We start from the raw sequence: 19,116 nt of genomic DNA, 5'->3' as shown, positions 1-19,116 counted from the left end.
ACTAATAGACAGATATTACCAGATTCGTATATTACCTTCAGTGCTACTAATATTCCCATCTCCAAAAGTATTGAAATTCTTGGTGTCTCACTTAACAGTGCCCTCAGCTGGACCTCTCATGTCAGATCACTTGCTAAAACCGCCTCAAAGAAACTTGGATTATTGTACAGAGTCCGTAACTTCTTTGCCGATGAGCAGTTAGCTATAATTTATAAGAGTCATGTGCGCTCTCAGCTTGAATATTGCTCACCCTTGTGGAATGGTTGTGGAGAGGTTGCATTAAGACAACTAGACAAAATTCAGAATAAAGCTGTTAGAATCATTAAGAACCCTGCCATTACATATAAACTACCTCCCCTGCAAGTAAGAAGAAATGTTGCCTCCCTTGCATTATTTTACAGATATTTTTTTGGCAAATGCTCAGACGAAGTTGCGTCCATGGTGCCACCTCTCCATGCCTTCCCTCTTGCTACACGGGCATCTGGTAGCGCTCATGACTGGAATGTCACTCAACCATATTGCAGAACTTCTGCCTATCAGAATTCTTTCATTCCCCGAACTGCATCTCTCTGGAACTCGCTTCCCCAGAGTTGTTTCCCTCCAAATTTCAACCTACAGCTGTTCAAGTCTAACTGTTACAGATATTTTATGAACAGAGGACACCAGTAATCTGGTGTATGGATTATTTTTTTTCCCCATTTGTTTTTCCTTCCTCTGTTCTGTTATTTAAAAATATATATATACTGTATATATATATATATATATATATATATATATACTGTATATATATATATATATACATACAGTGGCATACCTGAGGGGGGGGGGCTGCTTGAAACTGCCCCCTGGGCCCCCAATTGAGGGGGGGCCCCAAAAAGCTTTAGAAAATTATGAGCTTTTTTATTAATATTTAAAAAAATATATACTGTATTTATCATCCCAACAATCCCCGCTTAGATATTAGATAAGTTTTGAGAATGAGGGGGGCTAGGTTCTTTGCAGGGTCCCTCCTCCAGAAGGGGAGGCCCCACAAAGAACCTAGCCCCCCAGGCCCCCAAATCTCTAGGTATGCCCCTGTATATATATATATATATATATATACCATATATATATATATATATATATATATATATATATATATATATATATATATATATATATATATATATATATATATATACAGTATATATATATATATATATATATATATATACAGTATATATATATATATATATATATATATATATATATATATATATATATATATATATATATTCTGTGCCTGCCCTCCTCTCTTCCTATTTCTCCCATCTTTCCTGTCATTACTTAATGCTTTTCTTTCCGTTACAAGTGGCTTTACATTGAGTGACAAGCCAAATGCTTTCCTGTAAGCCAAGACACCATTTACGTCGCTGGGTGGTAACCACATAACCAAACCATACGTGCTCCCTACATGTCAAGTGGGTTGGTGGAGGGTTAGTGCCTCTCCCTGTAAAACAAATAACTCAGAGTCAAATGGCCACCCCATATGGGAGTATGGCATCTGGCAATAGAGATAGATAGATAGATATACATACATACATATATATATATATATATATATATATATATACACTATATATATATATATATGCACAGTATATACACACACAGTAGAAGACCAATTTAATGGAGGTCGATTTAGCGGAAGCCCGGAAAATGGAAGCATTTTCTTCCAGTATTTTTTGCCCAATTTGAGGGAAAATTTCAGTCACAGCAAGTATAATTCCGTTAAGAAAATTCCGTACACGATAATGCATATTTGGTGGTGTTAATCAAGATGGTGTCTAACTTCTTCGGAGCTGAATATAGTTTGTGGCAGTACTAGAGCATAATATAAGGTTACTATAGTGCAGCCAAAGGATCGAGTTAATATACGTTAGGCAAGGTTGGGTTTAATTCACCAAGGTTGGCTTTTCAGTGGAGAGGCTTTAGTTTGGCTAAGGCTTTGGTTAAGTAAGATATCTCAGGCTCTACTGAATTGGATAGTTAGGTAAATAGGTAGGTACGTTAGGTTAGGTTAAGGTGTCGGATTTGTTAGGTTAGAGTAGGTTAGGCTAGGGTATGTTAGAGTTGTTTGATAGGTTAAAATAGAACAGAATGGTTAATTAAACCAGTCATTGAGATCATTATGGTTAAGTTGATTAAGTATAAGTTGTGTGATGTTATGGTCGTAAGAAGCTACTGTTTGAAGCCAAAGGTTAATGTACAAGGTATGTGTCTAGTCTTGTGTGCTGTAGTGGGTTATATAGTAGGTTTCTGAGAGAGAGAGAGAGAGAAAGAGAGAACCATATTTAATATAACATTCCCTTTCAGTATTTCCAGATATAGCTCTTTTTCATCTACCTTTCCCTATTCAGTTTATATCTTAGCATTTACTACTCTCAGATTGTGTTTTGTTGGCTGTGTTCAATTTAGTATTAAGTGAAGGTGTCTGGAGTTAGTACTCGGATGGGTGACCGCCTGGGAACACTAGATGCTGTTGGCATAACGTTCTCCCTACGTGTGAAGTGGGGTTGGTGGAGGATTAGTGCCCCTCCCTGTAAAACAATTAACTCTAAGCCCTTGGCCACCCCGTTTGGGATACATGGCGTCTGGCAATGAATGAATGAATTAATTAATGGGTTCATCTGCTGTGTATACCACTGAGAGTTAGCACAGCTTGCTAGGTTTGGGCTGCCTTCAAGCCGGAAAGTACAGTAGCAGAAAAGTTTCCCTTATATTGAGCCTTGGTTATGGAGCTCGATTTTGCAGAAAACTCGAGATAATGGAATGGGGCTTGGCTGAATAAGTCCGATAAACTGGGTTTCTACTGTATACATACATACATACATCTTAATCTACCCTATGATACGATACCCCACCTAACGATGGGTCTTTACTTAACCAATACATCATTAAACTGGGGTATACCTGTGTGTGTGTGTGTGTATATATATATAGAGAGAGAGATAGATAGATAGATAGATAGATAGATAGATATGCTTCCCTGAATGTGCACTAGTGCTTTTTTTTTTTATTATTATTATTATTTATTTACTGTCCCTGTGTATTCACCTTCAGAAAAACATGATAAAATAAAATTTTTTATTTATATCTGGTGAGTGAAACCAGTGTTTACAAGAGACTGTAGCCTATTAAATCTGCAAAAAAAAGACACCTTTGGCTTGTTGAAACATTTTTTTTTTTTTTAATGCAAGAAAGAAGGAACCAAAGGCCATGAGCCCGCAAACTGTTCCTTCCAAGAAAAAAACAAAAACAATACAAAAGAGAGCCAAATTCAAGATCCGATCATTTTGAGATGCCTGGACACTCTGCGTTTAAAAGACTGGAGATCATAGGAAGTAGGAAATACAGACAGAGGGAGATAGATCCAGAGCTGACCTGTGGCATAAATGAAGGACTGGGAGTAACGGTTAACTCTTGCATTAGAGAGTTAGAGAGAAAAGGAATGAGAGTTTGCTGCTAGACAGGTGCTACGCACCTGTCGTAGAGGTGGAGGGATGCAAGCAGACAGTTCAGAGGAGCAGTGACCGCTGAAATAGCGACAGAAAAGAGATAAAGATGCAATGGTGTGGCAAAGAGACAGAGGTTGAAGGGAGCCAGCAAGAAGAGCAGAGTTAATGAGACGAAAAGCCTTTGACTCCACCCTATTGAGAAGAGCTGTATGTGGGGAGCCTCCCCACATATGAGAGTTGTACTCTACACACAGGTGAATAAAACCCATGTATAAAGACAACAACTGTGCAGGGGTAAAGAAAGTATGGAGTCGGCTTAGCACAGCCAATCTCTTGGAAGCAGATTTTACGTGAGATGCAATAAAATCTTTCCAAGATAAATCCAGAGTGACTGAAACTCCAGGCATGTTCAAGGATGATGCAGGATTGAGCTGGATATTATTAAACATTAGTGGGTACTCGTGTGGAAGATTGTGTCGGGTAGATAGGTATAAAAACTGAGTTATTGATGCATTAAAAACAACATGATTATTTTTACTCCAGTCAGAGATACGATCCAAGTCAGACATTAGGTGTGCCATAGCCTCATCCCTTGTTTGTTGAAGTAACTGCTGAGGTGGACGTTGCGAGAACCGAATGGAAAGGTGAAGGGTGGAATCATCAGCGTTCGAGTGGATAGGGTTAGATGTATAGCTTAGGTCATTGATGAATAAGAGAAGGAGAGTTGGTGATAGGACAAAGCCCTGAGGAACACCACTGCTGATAGATCTAGGAGAAGAACGATGGCCGTCTACAACAGTGGCCATAGAACGACCAGAAAGGAAGCTATAGATGAAGGCTCAGATAGAAAGATAGAAATTGTAAGAGGGCAATTTGGAAATTAAAGATTTATGCCAGACTTGATCGAATGCCTTTGATATGTCAAGTGCAATGGCAAAGCTTTTGCCAAAGTCCCAAAAGGAGGATGACCAGGAGTCTGAAAGGTAGGTGAGAAGATCGCCAGTGGAGGATCCCTGACGGAACCCATACTGACTATCAGAAAGAAAGTTGTGATAGGAAAGATGCTTTAAAATTTTTCTGTTAAGAATTGACTCGAAAACTTTTGAGACACAGGATGTTAAAGCAATTGGATGATAGTTAGAGGGCTGGGAATGGTCACTCTTCTTTGGGACTTGCTGAATGACAGCAAACTTCCAGCAAGAAGGAAAGGTATCCAAGTTGAAAGACAGAGGCAAAAGAGTTTAACTAGGCAGGGTGTGAGCACAGAAGCACAGTTCTTGAAGATAACAAGAGGGACTCCATCAGGCCCATATGCCTTGTTAGTATTAAGGCCAGTGATGGCAAAAAATACATCAGCTGAAGAAATTTTAATGTCAGCCATGAGGAAGCCAGAGGGGAGAAGTGATGGAGGAACAGCACCAGAATCGTCTAAGGTGGAATTGGAGGAGAAAGTCTGAGCGAAGAGATCTGCTTTATCAGTAGAAGAAATGGCTACAGAGACACCAGAGCAGAAAAGAGGAGGGAAGGATGATGAGGTAAACTTGTCAGAAAGGTTTTTGGCAAGGTGCCAGAAGGAGTGGGCCAAATTCGAGTTGGAGAGGTGATGAAATTATTATTAGCAGAACGAAGAACAGACTTAGCACGATTCCGGGCAGAAACATAAACAAGATGTGATTCAGGGATGGGTTGGCTCTGGTACCTTATATAGGCCCTCTTCTTGTTGTGGACAGCATTAGGACAAGCGTGATTAAACCAAGGCTTTCTTGCATTAGTCAAAGGGTATGAGAAGGGAATGTATGCTTCCATGTCTGAAAGAATAACCTCCATAATGTGCAAAGCACAATAAGATGGCCCCTGGCCATGGAAGCAATAATAATTCCAGGGAAATTGAAAAAAGTACGCCTGAGGGTCTCCCAATCCGCAGCTCCAAAGTGCCAAAATCGACGTTTCTTTGAGGGGTCCACAGGCCGCACCAGAGTGATAGGACAGGTCAAGGTAATAAGGTTGTGATTGGAGGAGCCCAATGGAGAGGAAAGATTAGCAGCATAAGCAGAAGGATTAGTTGTAAGGAAGAGGTCAAGTAGGTTGGAGCTCTCTCCAAGGCAGTCAGAGATATGGGTAGGGTGCTGCACAAGCTGCTCTAGGTCATTAAGGATAGAAAAGGTGCAGGCTTGTTTACTAGGTGGATCAATGAAAGGAGAGGAGAGCCAAATGTGGTGGTGAGCATTGAAATCTCCTAGAACGGAGATTTCAGAGAAAGGAGAAATGGAGAGAATGTAATCCATTGTAGAAGTAAGATTGTTGAAGAATTTTTCATAGTAGAATTAGGAGGTAAGTAAACAGCACAGATATATTTAGTCCGAAAATGACAGGAAAACCGAACCCAAAGAGTACAGAATTCAGAAGAATCAAGTTCAGGAACACGAGAGCAAGATAAGTCATTGCGTACATATACACAACAGCCACCTCTGGCTTTGAAAGCATGCATTTGTACTATGATATGGAGTTGCTGTACATCATCAGGCACATTAAACATAAAACTGGCAGCAGACATATAAATACCTTTTGTGGTCTCCTCCCCTACTACTTTATCATTCTTTTTTAATTAGTAAAACTAACAATTATTGGATTCAGGCTTGGTGGAAATAAAGGGCTCAACTGAATTTACTAGCAACCTAAATTTCTTGCAGATCCAGAAACAAACTCAGTAACTGGAGATATAAAGACTTATTATGTCCAAATGATGATCAATTGTGTTTAGTAAGCTTTAACTGGCACCCCTGATGGTGACTCACAGGCTAAAAGATATCATGCAATTTCCAGATGCATATTGGAGCTTTTAATTGGAGCAAGACCATACAAGGCCATCTTCTATGCAGCTACTTCTACGGATACATCCTTGGCATCTACTCAGGTGGGATTGCTACTGACAGGTGGGGTGGACGCGTGTTTATGCTGACAAGTGTGGGCACCATGGCACTCACTAACATGCTGATACCAGTTGCTGCCACCACTCACCACCATGCCTTGTATGCCATTAGGGTAGTTCAAGGCCTTGCAGAGGTAATTCATATGCCTTCAAAACTGACTCAGCTTTTGAGATTACCATAGTCATTACCTGCATATACAATACTTCACATTATTATTGTTTGCTACATTTCAAACAGTATGCAGCACTTCACTCACAGGATTTTTTGCGCATTGTGTATGATGAGTCATATGTATTAACTTGGTACTGTATCTAGCCATGCAATCATTTCCCTCTCAGGCCATGTGCTCAACAACAGGTACACAAAATCACAGCAGATGATGACACTTATACCATTTTACTGTAAATTGTAATACATTTGGATATCTTTCTTTCTCCTAAAAGGGGTCAACGTAAGAATACAGTCAACAGCCACAGAAATCCATTTAATTCCAGTTTGATGGTAAGTTAGTTGTACTGTACTACTATTGCCAGACCACCTAATGATCCCTATCAATGACATGTTGCTCCACGGCACTGGCATACAGCCTTGGTCAGAGGGTACAGGCTAATCGCATTCCACATGGTTGGCACCGTCACTCAGAGAGGGGCCTAAACCCTGGAGTAGAGGAGAAGCTGTCCCACCAGGTCGTGTAGCATACAACATATACAGTATAAATACTGTAGTGCTGACATGTGCTTGGATTGGTGTCTTTGCCTGACACAGTGGGTTCCCCCAATAACCCTACCTGCAGCAATGTCATATGTATGCAGGGTCAAGAGCACTAACTTGAAGTGGTGACTGGATGAGGTTGGGTGGCTGAGCCCTGATAGCACCAAAATCAACCAGACTATAGCCTAAAAACACAAAATTTAACAAACCAACTGGACAAACACAACCAAGGTCAAAGCTGCTTCCTAAGTTCACAATGGACAGACAGAACATGGGCACTAAGAATGATAGGAAGAGGTAATGGTGAAGCAACTCTCAAGGTAACAGACAGATGTACAGTGTGCACAAGACATGGAGAGGAAACACATATAGGGAACCATAAACAAGCCTGACAGATAAAAAAAATTTTGAGAGGAAATGAGCATTCAATGGGTGAGATGAGAATTTTGGCAGTGGAGTGATGGGTAAACAAGGTAATGGAGGTAAGGAGAATGTGTGAGATGATAAGAGGGCTGTAAAAAAAAAAAATAATAAAAAATAAATAAATAAATAAAGCATGAAAAAAACATATATAGCATACAAAATTAGAAGCACCCTTGGGATGAGACTATCAGCCATCTTGAAATCATTACCCAGGCATTACAGCTAAACACTCTTTCCATGAGCTCCATACATTTTTCAAATCTAGTTGCTCCTAGCTCACTGGTTGCAACTATAAAACCTTATGCAAATACTGATATGCCACTGCTGTTTTTCTAAATTCTCCATTTTCAGTTTCTCACTCTGAATGCCCCTTTTTGTTCCATATCCTCAAAGCTCTTTTCAAATGCATCTTGTACAGTACAGTATAGCACAATCATATGATAACATAAATTTCCTGCCATCCTCTCATTGCCATTATATTAATAACACTCCAAATCATCTTTCCTCTAATAACACATACCGGTAATCAAAAAAAGTTACTATAGAAATCTTTTCAAGTTCTCTAAATGATGTATAATTTACAGAAATTAGCTTATGTATATCACAAAGTGGTGGTAGGCGAGGGTGCTCCCCATCCACTCATTTAGTGTAATGCCACTTTAACCCGCTGTGTCTCGTTGACGTATATGTACATCCGAACATTTGCAAGGTCCATCATTTGCACATTTTTCAAATTTTGTGCGTGATTTTTGGTGCGTATATACGGAACACCTTCCTCTACCCAATGCCAGGTGGGGACAATGCCTTACCCCACGTGACCTCCCTCCCCCCCCTGCACACCATTGTCTTGGCAAGTCACCTGTTACCAGTGACCTGGCCAGTAAAGACATGTCGCACCACGGTACGAAATTCAAGGCCAGATGACAATGTGAAGTACAAAGTTTACGTAGTGTCAGAGGAAGCAACAGTCAGAAATAGTGATCAGGTAATGTTACCAAAAAAGGTGCAGTTTGTTGATGTGTTTGGTGAGTGAAACAACATTTACATCACCTATTTTACTGTGTGAAAACCAATATACTCTTGTACTACATATAAATTCGTACCAAATAAATAAATAAATGAGTGGTTTGGAATAGTTACCCCTCCCATAGAGCACGTTTTCTCTGGAGCCTGACCCCATAGAAAACACAGCGAGATAAGGGTATTGTTACCTGTATTGGCATTTTAAATCTCAGGTGAGTGATTTCTCTATGAATTTTCAATGTTTCTCATAAAAAGCGGAGGTTTTAGCCAAAAAAAAAAACAAAATCGAAAATCTGCCGGGATTGGAGGAGGTCACTGGTTAAAAATTTGATGGTGTTGTATGCACGGAGTGACTTATTGCAGGAAGTTACCGTTCCACTAAGTGTGCATGCACCGAGTGCCCTTTTAGTTGCTGTGCTGAAAGTATCTGCATGTTATCTCAAGTATTGTGCCATTTATCAATAACATTTTATGAAATATATGTGTCACAGAGATAGTTGGATGTTTTTATCGATCTATATGTAACTATAGGTCGATATATAGATATATATAAATAAATATAACATATGTACAGTATGTCACGGGCAGACTGTGAAATCAGTCATTTCATGAAGTACGGTTAGTTTAATTTAGGTTTAAATAAGTTAGGTTGATCTAGGATAAGGTTAGGTTAGGTTAGTTTAGGTTTGGTTAGGTTAGATTAATTTAGGCTAAATAGAGAAGGGAACAGTAACTTCTTGCATAAAGTCACTCTGTTCATATGACACTGGGATGAGGGGGGTTACGCTGACTCTACGCTGAGTGGGAAGCCAAATGGTTTCTTGTAATCCTGGAAACCATTTACAGGTGCTGTGTTGGGAGGTAACCATTAACCATATGGCCCAATAATGCCTGGTGGTCTAGTGGGTTAAGATGCTCCAACTGGAAGGAGCCCATAAAGGTTTACTGTACATGCTGGAGGTGGGTGATGTTTAACACTCACATAATGCCACTCAGGGGCAGGTGGGGCTGGTCACATAAGCCTTAAATGTTGACTCTGAGTAGCCTAGCCCCAGGCCCCTATGCTCCTGATCGGGCAAAAAGAGACTGGATGATGAATGGATGGATATATTACCAAGAACGATCTCTGGTTGTAGGCAGGTCTGCTTGGATTTTTCCTTGTTCATGTTTCATTAACCTAACTGCAATGCATGACCAGAATGATGAAATACAATTATAAATGACTGGTAAACACAGTCTCACCCTATATATTTGATATATACACAAAGTTCCATGAAGTCTATGTTTAAGTGTGCAATATCAGAAAAGGAAGAAGCCAAGGTGAACTCACATATGGCCAGGCACCATTCATTAAGCTACAGGTTACATTCAATAATATACTGCACATGCACACAAGGTTGTAATACTGCATAAAACTCAAAAGTAGGATACTAAAAGATCATCTGTAAAGACAATATGAAACAAAGCATGACCTGAGGTGGTAAGAGTAACCTGTGCAAGTAATACCCCACCTCTCCCCCTGTCACCACCATTCACCCCAACCTCCAGTACTCTTATATGTACTACTGACAGTTCTCCTCTTTCCAATAAGCATTTAATAATTTTGTGAGTTTACCTCATTGGTTGACCTGCACAAATTCTTTCAGACTCTATCCAGCCTACCCCAACTGGTCCTAACGCATTCATCAACTGTATCTCGCTTCTCTCAACTACCTGGTATTATCTCAGTTAACTGCCGAGTCCTCACACATTCACCTGGTTCAATAAATTCACCTTCCACTACAAATACTGACTAACATGTTGTTCATTATTTCACTCATTTCCTTAACTTTTTCATAATCTGTATAATTTTCCACCCTTTCAGTCTCACTATACTGTCCCATATTTTCAAGCTATCCTTAAAAAGTCTACACAACAATTTGGGTTCCCTCCTGTTTTTGCTCACAACATCCTTCTCATGCTTCACCTCCTCTCTCCATAACCTTGCAGTCACATCTTGCCACCTTATGTTCATTCCATGCTCGTTCACTAAATCTTCTCTGCACCTGATTTCTCTCTCCATTTAAACTATTCCTTTTTCCTTTCCATTTTTGCAGCAAAATTTTGGGACATGTCTACTGGTACTCTCTTCATAATGGTTTTCATCATAATTTTACATTTCTCATGGATACTGCTTGTCATTTTCAATTCACTCCAACCTATTTTTACAAAATACATGTACTGTAATTGTCTTGGGAAGCTTTGGTGTGTCTGCAAGTCAGCAGCTCTGGGCTTGCTTCACCAGTAATTTTTCTACAAATGTTACAGGATTTTCTGCATTTTCAGTTATAGCACAAATTTTGACACTATGGTGAATGCCGAGTTCAGGAATCCATGAGCATATAAATACAAAGGTACTGTATAAATATACAAATCAGTATTGCATTCCACTCACCCTCTTTCTGCCATCCTCCTCTCATTGTCACCAATCACGCCACAATCAGATGACCAGCCAAACCTCCACACCATCCTCTCACCATTCCTATGACAATACCACTCTAATGCATTGTCCTCCCTGTCAGTAAATAATAAAGTTGTGGTCTTTCATCATTTTCTCCTTTATCTATACACCATGCATATATATTTATGTATACATCTAGGGAAGGTAATTATTGCAACAAAGGTGATCCACTGGCCTTCTATCCTAAGAAAAAGGGCAAATAGGCCTAATCTGCAAAATGATTGAAGGATTAAAAGTTACAGAGACAAGCACTGCAGCTAAGCACCTCATGGCATCTGCTATTTTTATGTAGCTACTGTACTTCTTTGAGTTTGAAATAGGAATTATTTATGCCTGACTTTCTATTCTAACATACTTGTTTAAGTAGACATCTATAAATGGTTCATCCACGCATTCCAAAACAACTTGACATAATTCACAAGATCTACAACAATCCTTCCATTCAGATCCCCCATCACAAACACTTCATTACTCATTTTCATGTGCTCTACCATTACCATGTGACTCCAAAACCAGTCTTTCTCTTACAAGAGTCTATCATTACAATGTGCCATTTTAATGTACATCAATCAAACCCACTTCCACTATCTCACACTTCAAACTTCATATGCATACACCCTGAGTTGTTACATTTATAGCAATTCATTTCTCTCTACTATTCACTCTTCATGAAAAACCTCCATCCATGAGTGTTCAAAGCTATCTATCTATCTATTTATATATCTAGGCTGCTTCCCCCCTGAGACAGGACAACACACTCCCAATTTACTCATCCACACACACACTTACTCGTATCTTAGCCTAAAGGGGAGAAGGAACAGCTTACCTTATAAATATCACATTGTGTTACAACATTATGCTATTCATCCACTTCTCACTGTCACCATACACAATGCCATCACATAAGGTAACTACTTTTTCCCTACACTGAGTTTCCATCGTCAGTCATACCTCTTCACTTTTCATTCAGCAACACAAGCCTGCTTGGCTTTACTGGGTCCTGGGCAAGCACCAGTGTCCCTCATCCAAAACCTCAATGACTTCTGGATTGTAGTGTTGTGCAGAGATTATGTGTCTTCCCAGTTTATACCATCCATCCCCTTTTAGTCACCTCAAGCAGCAGAGAGTATGTGGGTAATACCCTTTCTCCTTAAGACTCAAAGACATCCAAAGGAAGTGGTTATAAATCTGCACGAGGACCTGAAATGTGAGGACATGCTAAAGCTTCTGCCCACAAGGATATGATTGTGTGACTAGATGCCAAACTTGTAGCCATGCTTCACTCCCACTCTCAAAGTTGTACCCCCCACCTTATATTCAGTCCATTTTTTTTTTTTTTTTTTTTTTTTTTTTTTTTAGTGACATACCTTATGCTCATTATCATTCTGCATCATCCCATCCAGGCACTGGGACTGAATGCTCATCAATACCTCTTGACACGATGGGGCACTCAAAGAGACATGAGCCTTCTGACCGGCATCAGCTATGCAGGCTTCCCTCTTGGTGTGATGCTCGTGCACCCACTAGTATCTTCTCTGTGTCTCCGTGGTCCATGGGGCGGATGGCGCTCTGTTTTCTACCTCCTGAGTGGGTTGGGAGCAGTATGGACTGTGCTGGCAGCTGTCTTCCTCCACAACTCTCCTTCATCACACCCTTACATTTCACCTGCAGAAATACAGTAAGGCTGCAGCTTTGTTGTTCTATAACTCCTTTTTTCTGTTAAAATATTTCTTCCTAATTTTACTATACTTCCATTTCCCTACAAAGTACAGTACTGAAGGCCCCTCCCCCCCCCTCAAAAAAAAGTTAAACACATTTCATCATTTCCTTAGATATTTTGGGGCCTGAGAAAATAGTTATTTAAACATATGGTTAGCTCAATTAAGTTCTGTAGTTCAAAATATAGACATCATTAAATCATCAAATAGCCAAATTTTGATTATAAATACTTATAAACACACACACACACACACACACACACACACTGCACCGCTCGCTGGTGCAGTGGTAACGCTCTCGCTTGCCAACTGGTTGACGGGAGTTCGCGCCTCGCTCAGGTTGCGAAAAAGTTTCACTGACGAAATGGGTGGTTACTGTCCCCCTTGAGCAAGGGGACGGGTGTGTGCGTGTGTGAAGGTCACAGCCTTGCTCTTAGATCGGACTATATGAGCTCTCAGCTCCCTTCCGGGAGGGTAAAAGCTGACGATCACGACCATCAAGTGATCCTGACCGACCCGGTGAATTACACACGAAATCAACATCTGTGATACATCTGTGATACACATTAACCTTTGTGCTTTATTCCACATAACTGACAATTATTATGTTAGTGTATTAAAAATTCTCATCATTACAACTATCATAATTATCCTTAACAACATATTAGTCCACTGAAGGACAAAGGCTTCACCTGTCTTTTTCCACTCGTCCTTATTGGTTCTTAGTCTAATCCATCCAATCCTGGCAAATCATCATGCTTTTTATTTGCCTCTTCTCCCGCGCTCCAACTCTGGGTTCCCACTGTTACTCTGCTTGTCCATCTGCTCACATCCATTATTATTGTTATTATTATTATTATTATTATTATTTTTATTATTATTATTATTTTCATTATTACTATCATTTTATGTGGTAGATGGGGGCACTCACCATCCACTCACTCAGCGTAGTGCTGCTTTGGGTGTCTACCCTTTCCTCTCTTCCTACCTTCCTCTTCTTTCTTTCCCTCATTCTTTCCTCTTCCTTCTGCCTACGGGTGACTTTACACTCCCTCTTCTCTCTTTCTTTCCTTCATTCTTTCCTCTTCCTTCTGCTTATGGGTGACTCTACACTGAGTGACAAGCCAAATGGTTTCCTCTACACAAGGAAACCATTTACTACGCTGAGTGGCAACATATATCCAAACTGGGGTACCTAGTGGTGTATTGGGTAATTAAGGCACTCCAATTGGACTGAGCCTGTGTAGGTTTATATCCATGCGGTGGTTGGGGTTTATTGTTTATGTTATGCCACTCAGGGATGAGTGAGGCTGGTCACTCTCATCTTAAATGTCAGGATCAACTTGCCTAGCCCTGGACTCCTATGCTTCTCATGGGGCGATGTAGGATTGGATGACGGATGGATGGATGGATTACTATCATCACTGCATTATTGTTATTATTATTACTATTTTTACTATCTTCATTTCAGTGATTATATGCTCAGCTATCATTTTTTTTTTCCAGGAAGCAATTTTATATCTGCATGTCACATCTAACAAAATCTTATTCCATTTCTCTCTGAGCACTCCTATGACAATGTTCCAAGGATTTTGTTAGATTCCAGAACTCTGATCCATAAGCTAGAAAAGGGACACACACTGCTTAAATAACCAGATCTTTTAATACACCAGCAACTGTTTATCATTCAATTGCTTAGTCCTTAGCTTACCAAAACCTTTACTTCCCATTCCTCTCCTTTGCAAGATTTCAGTGTCATAAACTGGCACTGTCTGAACTGCCTGAACAAGGTACTGTATATGTGTTCTTGAATACATTCTAATTCATCATCTATTACAATATTAATGGAAAGAACTAAACATATCTTTTACACATAATCTTTTGTCTTCATTGTCCATTTTCTAGCCTATCTTCAGATCAGTTTAAACAGTTATTACTGTTCAAGGAAGGTGCCTGTACTGGCTATGATAGTTAAAACTATGTCACCTTTCCAGTTGCGAGGGGTTAAGCAAAAATCCAGATGACTGAAATATGCACCATATTAGGGGTTCGGGTTGTAATATATCCTCCCTTAATGAATTTACCTGGTTCTTCATACACTTTGGGTGGCTTGGCTTTTATCACGCCATAATGTAATGTGATATCAGTGTCCAGCCCTTATCTAGGAGTTCTGAGTTTGATTTCTGGGTTGGGCATTAAAAACTTTCCACATATGTCTGCACATGTAAGGTGTTTCTCCAACATTGGATATACAGCACTGTACATACTCGTATAGATAGATAGATGGATGGATGGATGGATGGATGGATAGATAGATAGACAGATAGATAGATAGATAGTTTCTGTTATGACGTGGTGGGGGCCTAAAGGTCTATCTGACTGCATGGAGATTAAGTTAAAGGGTGTAACAGAAATTTTAGAGTCAAAGGGGATACTAACTACAGCAAGTCATAAGCTTAAAAAGGGGAAACAGTAATAAAGTCTCATTCTAATATCAAGGACAAAATGGGGGAATGAAATAGGCAGTTAAAAATACTTAACTTAGTCTACTTAACACTAACTTAAACTACAAAGTGAACAAAATCAAACAGGTTAAAGAAGGACTGTCAAACTAACACTTGCAGAAATCATCCTAAAGTAGTCAAATATCAATAATAATGGTATACAAGAACACTGAAACTAGCCACCTGGGATGCTGAACTGCTGGTGGGTGCAATAAAGACTATAAAATTAAACAAAGACTCTTGGCACTTGGATAAAATAGATGACAATAGCAGGAATAAACTATCTATTGTCTATCTACTGCCAGAAGCCACAATCTCGTAAGGGGTGGCCATCTGACTCTGAGTTATTTGTTTTACGCGGAGGGGCACTAACCCTCCACCAACCCACTTGTTGACATGTAAGGAGCACGTATGGTTTGGTTATATGGTTACCACCCAGCGTTGTAAATGGTTTCTTGGCTTACAGGAAACCATTTGGCTTGTCACTCAATGTAAAGTCACCTGTAAAGGAAAGAAAAGCAATAAGAAGTGACAGGAAACATGGGAGAAATAGCAAGAGAGGAGGGCAGGTACAGAAAGAAAAAGAATGATAAAGGCTAAGGAAGAAGTAGGCAGCACTACATCAAGTGAGTGGATGATGGTCGCCACCACCTACCACCAGAAATAAACCAGTGACTGAAAATTCGTTCTTATAAAGTAAATAACAGCATTATCAGTAAGTACAACTTAATCAGTGAATCATGTGCTGACACTCTTGATCAATAAACAATAACTCACATGTGGCAGATATGCAAGTACTATATATACAAAAAGTCCCACAGCAGAGAACACATCGACCCCTGCGGTCCAAACTTCAGTCGCTAAGTCCACTGGCAACAGACAACGAGGCATTTATATGAACTCGCAGAAGCACGACAGGTTTAACAGAAACTCATTAACAAGGTTGAAATTAACATGAGCAGATACGAGAAGGTAACTCTAATGGCAAAAAAGACTCTATGGGAACAATCCAGAAACAGATGCACGCATTAGCTCATACATCAGAAAGGCTCGAAATTACATATCAGTCAATGATAGAAAACCCTTACTGGTAAATCTTATAGAAAGATACAACTGCATGCATTTGGCCTGTTTCGCCCAGTTAGACATTTACAAAACTCTCTCCATTCACAAAAATGCTAAGTGTGATACTCATAACACAAATATTAAATGTTCCCAATAGTACATAAAAATATAAATACAGTAATGTTTATCAGCCACACGTAACAATATATAAATAAATAAATACAGTATATAGGGTAGAGAGAGAGAGTAAACCCTTAACCCTTTGTGCTTGGTGGGGTGCTCACCATCCACTCACTCAAAGTAGTGCTGCTCTCGGGCGCCTATCCTTTCCTCTCTTCCCTTTTTCTTTCCATTCTTCCACTCCTGTCTCTCTTTCATTCTTTCCTTTTCTTTCTGTCTATGGGTGACTGTACACTGAGTGACAAGCCAAATAGTTTCCTGTGCACCAGGAAACTATTTAGTATGCTGGATGGTAACTATATAACCAAATTATGGCGCCTGGTGGTTTAGTGGGCAATTAAAGTGCTCCAGTCAGATTGAGTCAGTGCAGGTTTACATCTAAGGGATGGTTGGGGTTTACTGCTCACATAATGCTACTCAGGAATGAGTGATGCTGGTCACTCTCATCTTAAATATCAGGACCAACTTGCCTAGGGCCAGGCTAGGCTCTTCATGGATTATATGACGATTGAAATGAAAGCAAACCCTTGATATACAGAACCCTCTTTTTAATGAATTTCAGTTTTAACGGCCACCTTGAGCTAGCCGAACGTTGGGTTCATTTTACGAATTTTTGTTTGGTACAAGAATTGACACGTGGGAAAGACTGACCAGCATGGCATCCCTACACACACACACACACACACACACCTGTACTCCTTCGCATCCTGCAGAATGCCACATCAGTTTCTGGGTGACCAGGATTGTGAAAGGAGCCATAAATAGAGCATTTATTGAGAAAAACATCCATTTACACCTAGCTGTATGTTATTGTGTATGACTGTGTGGCCGAATGAAGCTCTATATTTAATTATTTTTGTTCGGTAAAAGCCACGACGCCTGGAAAATTACCAAACAGCATGGTGTTTGGTTTTAACGAACTATCGGCTTTAATGTCGAGGGTCTGGTATCAATTAGTTCATAAAATGTGAGTGTACTGTGTATATATATATATATATATATATATACTGTATATTCTGTGCCATAAATACTGTTCACCCTTCTAGATACTTCCGGCGCTACAGTCCTGGGTATTTTGCCAAGAAGAAAGGCAATGTGCAGTGGCGGAAGATGCTCAAGAGTGGTCCTGTCTGGGCTCTGATGGGTACCAGTGCCTGTAATAGTTTTGGATATTTCGCTTTCACCCTCCATCAGCCTCTCTTCCTCAGGGATGTGTTTGGCTTATCCATTGAACAGGTATTTATGTCTATTAGAAATCTGTAATCATTATGTAATAACTATTAACTTCCTTGCATACAGGTTTTAATTATTTTTCTCCCTCATTCCTGGAGTCACCCATGGAATACAGTTAGCTTTATGGTAGTGATGTACACACTAGAAAATGGAATGCTTGAACGCATAAATCTCAGACTTTAAAAAGCTGGGACTGTGAGTGGTCCAGGTCTCTATAAAGTCAGGGGATATCTAAATGCCACTTGCCAAATGCCAATGGTTTTGAAAAATAAGTTTTGAGCAAAGTTCTTGTACATGCAAGACAATAAACCACTCGTATCCTGGTTGCTGTTTGGGAACTTCATTCTTCCTCCTCGCTTCTTTCATTTGGATGACAGTTTACCAATAATTTTTTTGCTAGGCATGGCTTCATTATCTTTTTAGCTGTTTTATAAAGACCTACCATTATGTTAGCTAACATTTTGTTCTTGTCATCATGTTATTCACCCACTTTTTCATATTTTGTTTGGGAACCTGTTTGGTTTTCACATTATTTGTATGAAATTTTCATTTTCCATAAGTTTCTTATATAAATACTGCATATACTGGAGAGAGAGAGAGAGAGAGAGAGACACACACACACACACACACACACACACACACACACACAGACAGAGTGTTATTTGAGAGGAGCATAAGGAGTTACATGGAGAGACAGACTAACAAATGAGGAAGTGAAGGTGCATTAAGGTGTGGATGTGTATGTGATAGGAAGCGTTAGGAGAAACACACTGAGGTGGTTTGGCCATGTGGAGAGGATGGAGAGTGAGAGACTGACAATGAGGGTGTATGTGAAAGAGGTGGAGGGGGGGAGAGGGAGGAGGAGGAGGCTGAGGATGAGATGGAGGGATGGAGTGGAGAGGTGTATGAGAGAGGGGCCCGGGATGTGAGCTGGGACCAGGGCAGTGAAATGGCAGGGGAGAGGGCGACATGAAGGCAATTTGTTTGTGGCCACCCCATATGGGATTAAGGTATCTGGCAATAGATAGATAGATATAAACAGTAAAAATATAGATAGATAGATAGAGATAGATATAAACAGTATATATATATATATATATATATATATATATATATATATATATATATATATATATATATATACTGTATAAAAGTCCTCCAATCTGACAACCAATAAACCAAATATCCCAATACTCCAAATTTCTCAAGGCAAAATTTTTCAAATTTTTCCAGGCTTTTTCCAAATTTTTCTAGGCTTTAGCTAAGGATTTATCTGGGTTGGACTTGCCCTTGAACTTGGATGTACCTGCCTGCAACTATTCATCTACAATT

The 19,116-nt window shown here is 39.7% G+C and overlaps 1 protein-coding gene across 1 annotated transcript in view; it reads left to right on the top strand.

Annotated features, from left to right (window-relative positions):
• The window catches only part of LOC145390416 (uncharacterized), a 49,937-nt gene that overhangs the window by 3,273 nt on the left and 27,548 nt on the right, over positions 1–19,116 (top strand). Inside the window, exons 3-6 of the mRNA XM_080265348.1 lie at positions 5,698–5,710; positions 6,334–6,560; positions 12,488–12,762; positions 17,598–17,787. Coding sequence (XP_080121474.1) covers positions 5,698–5,710; positions 6,334–6,560; positions 12,488–12,762; positions 17,598–17,787 — 705 coding nt within the window. The remainder of the gene's footprint in view (positions 1–5,697; positions 5,711–6,333; positions 6,561–12,487; positions 12,763–17,597; positions 17,788–19,116) is intronic.

Source organism: Coenobita brevimanus, chromosome 14 (genome assembly GCF_032717465.1).
Source record: "Coenobita brevimanus isolate Jiangsu-jjx chromosome 14, ASM3271746v2, whole genome shotgun sequence".
NCBI lineage: Eukaryota > Metazoa > Arthropoda > Malacostraca > Decapoda > Coenobitidae > Coenobita > Coenobita brevimanus.
The sequence above is the reverse complement of the archived record's forward strand: the minus strand, read 5'-3'. Positions and strand labels throughout refer to the sequence as shown.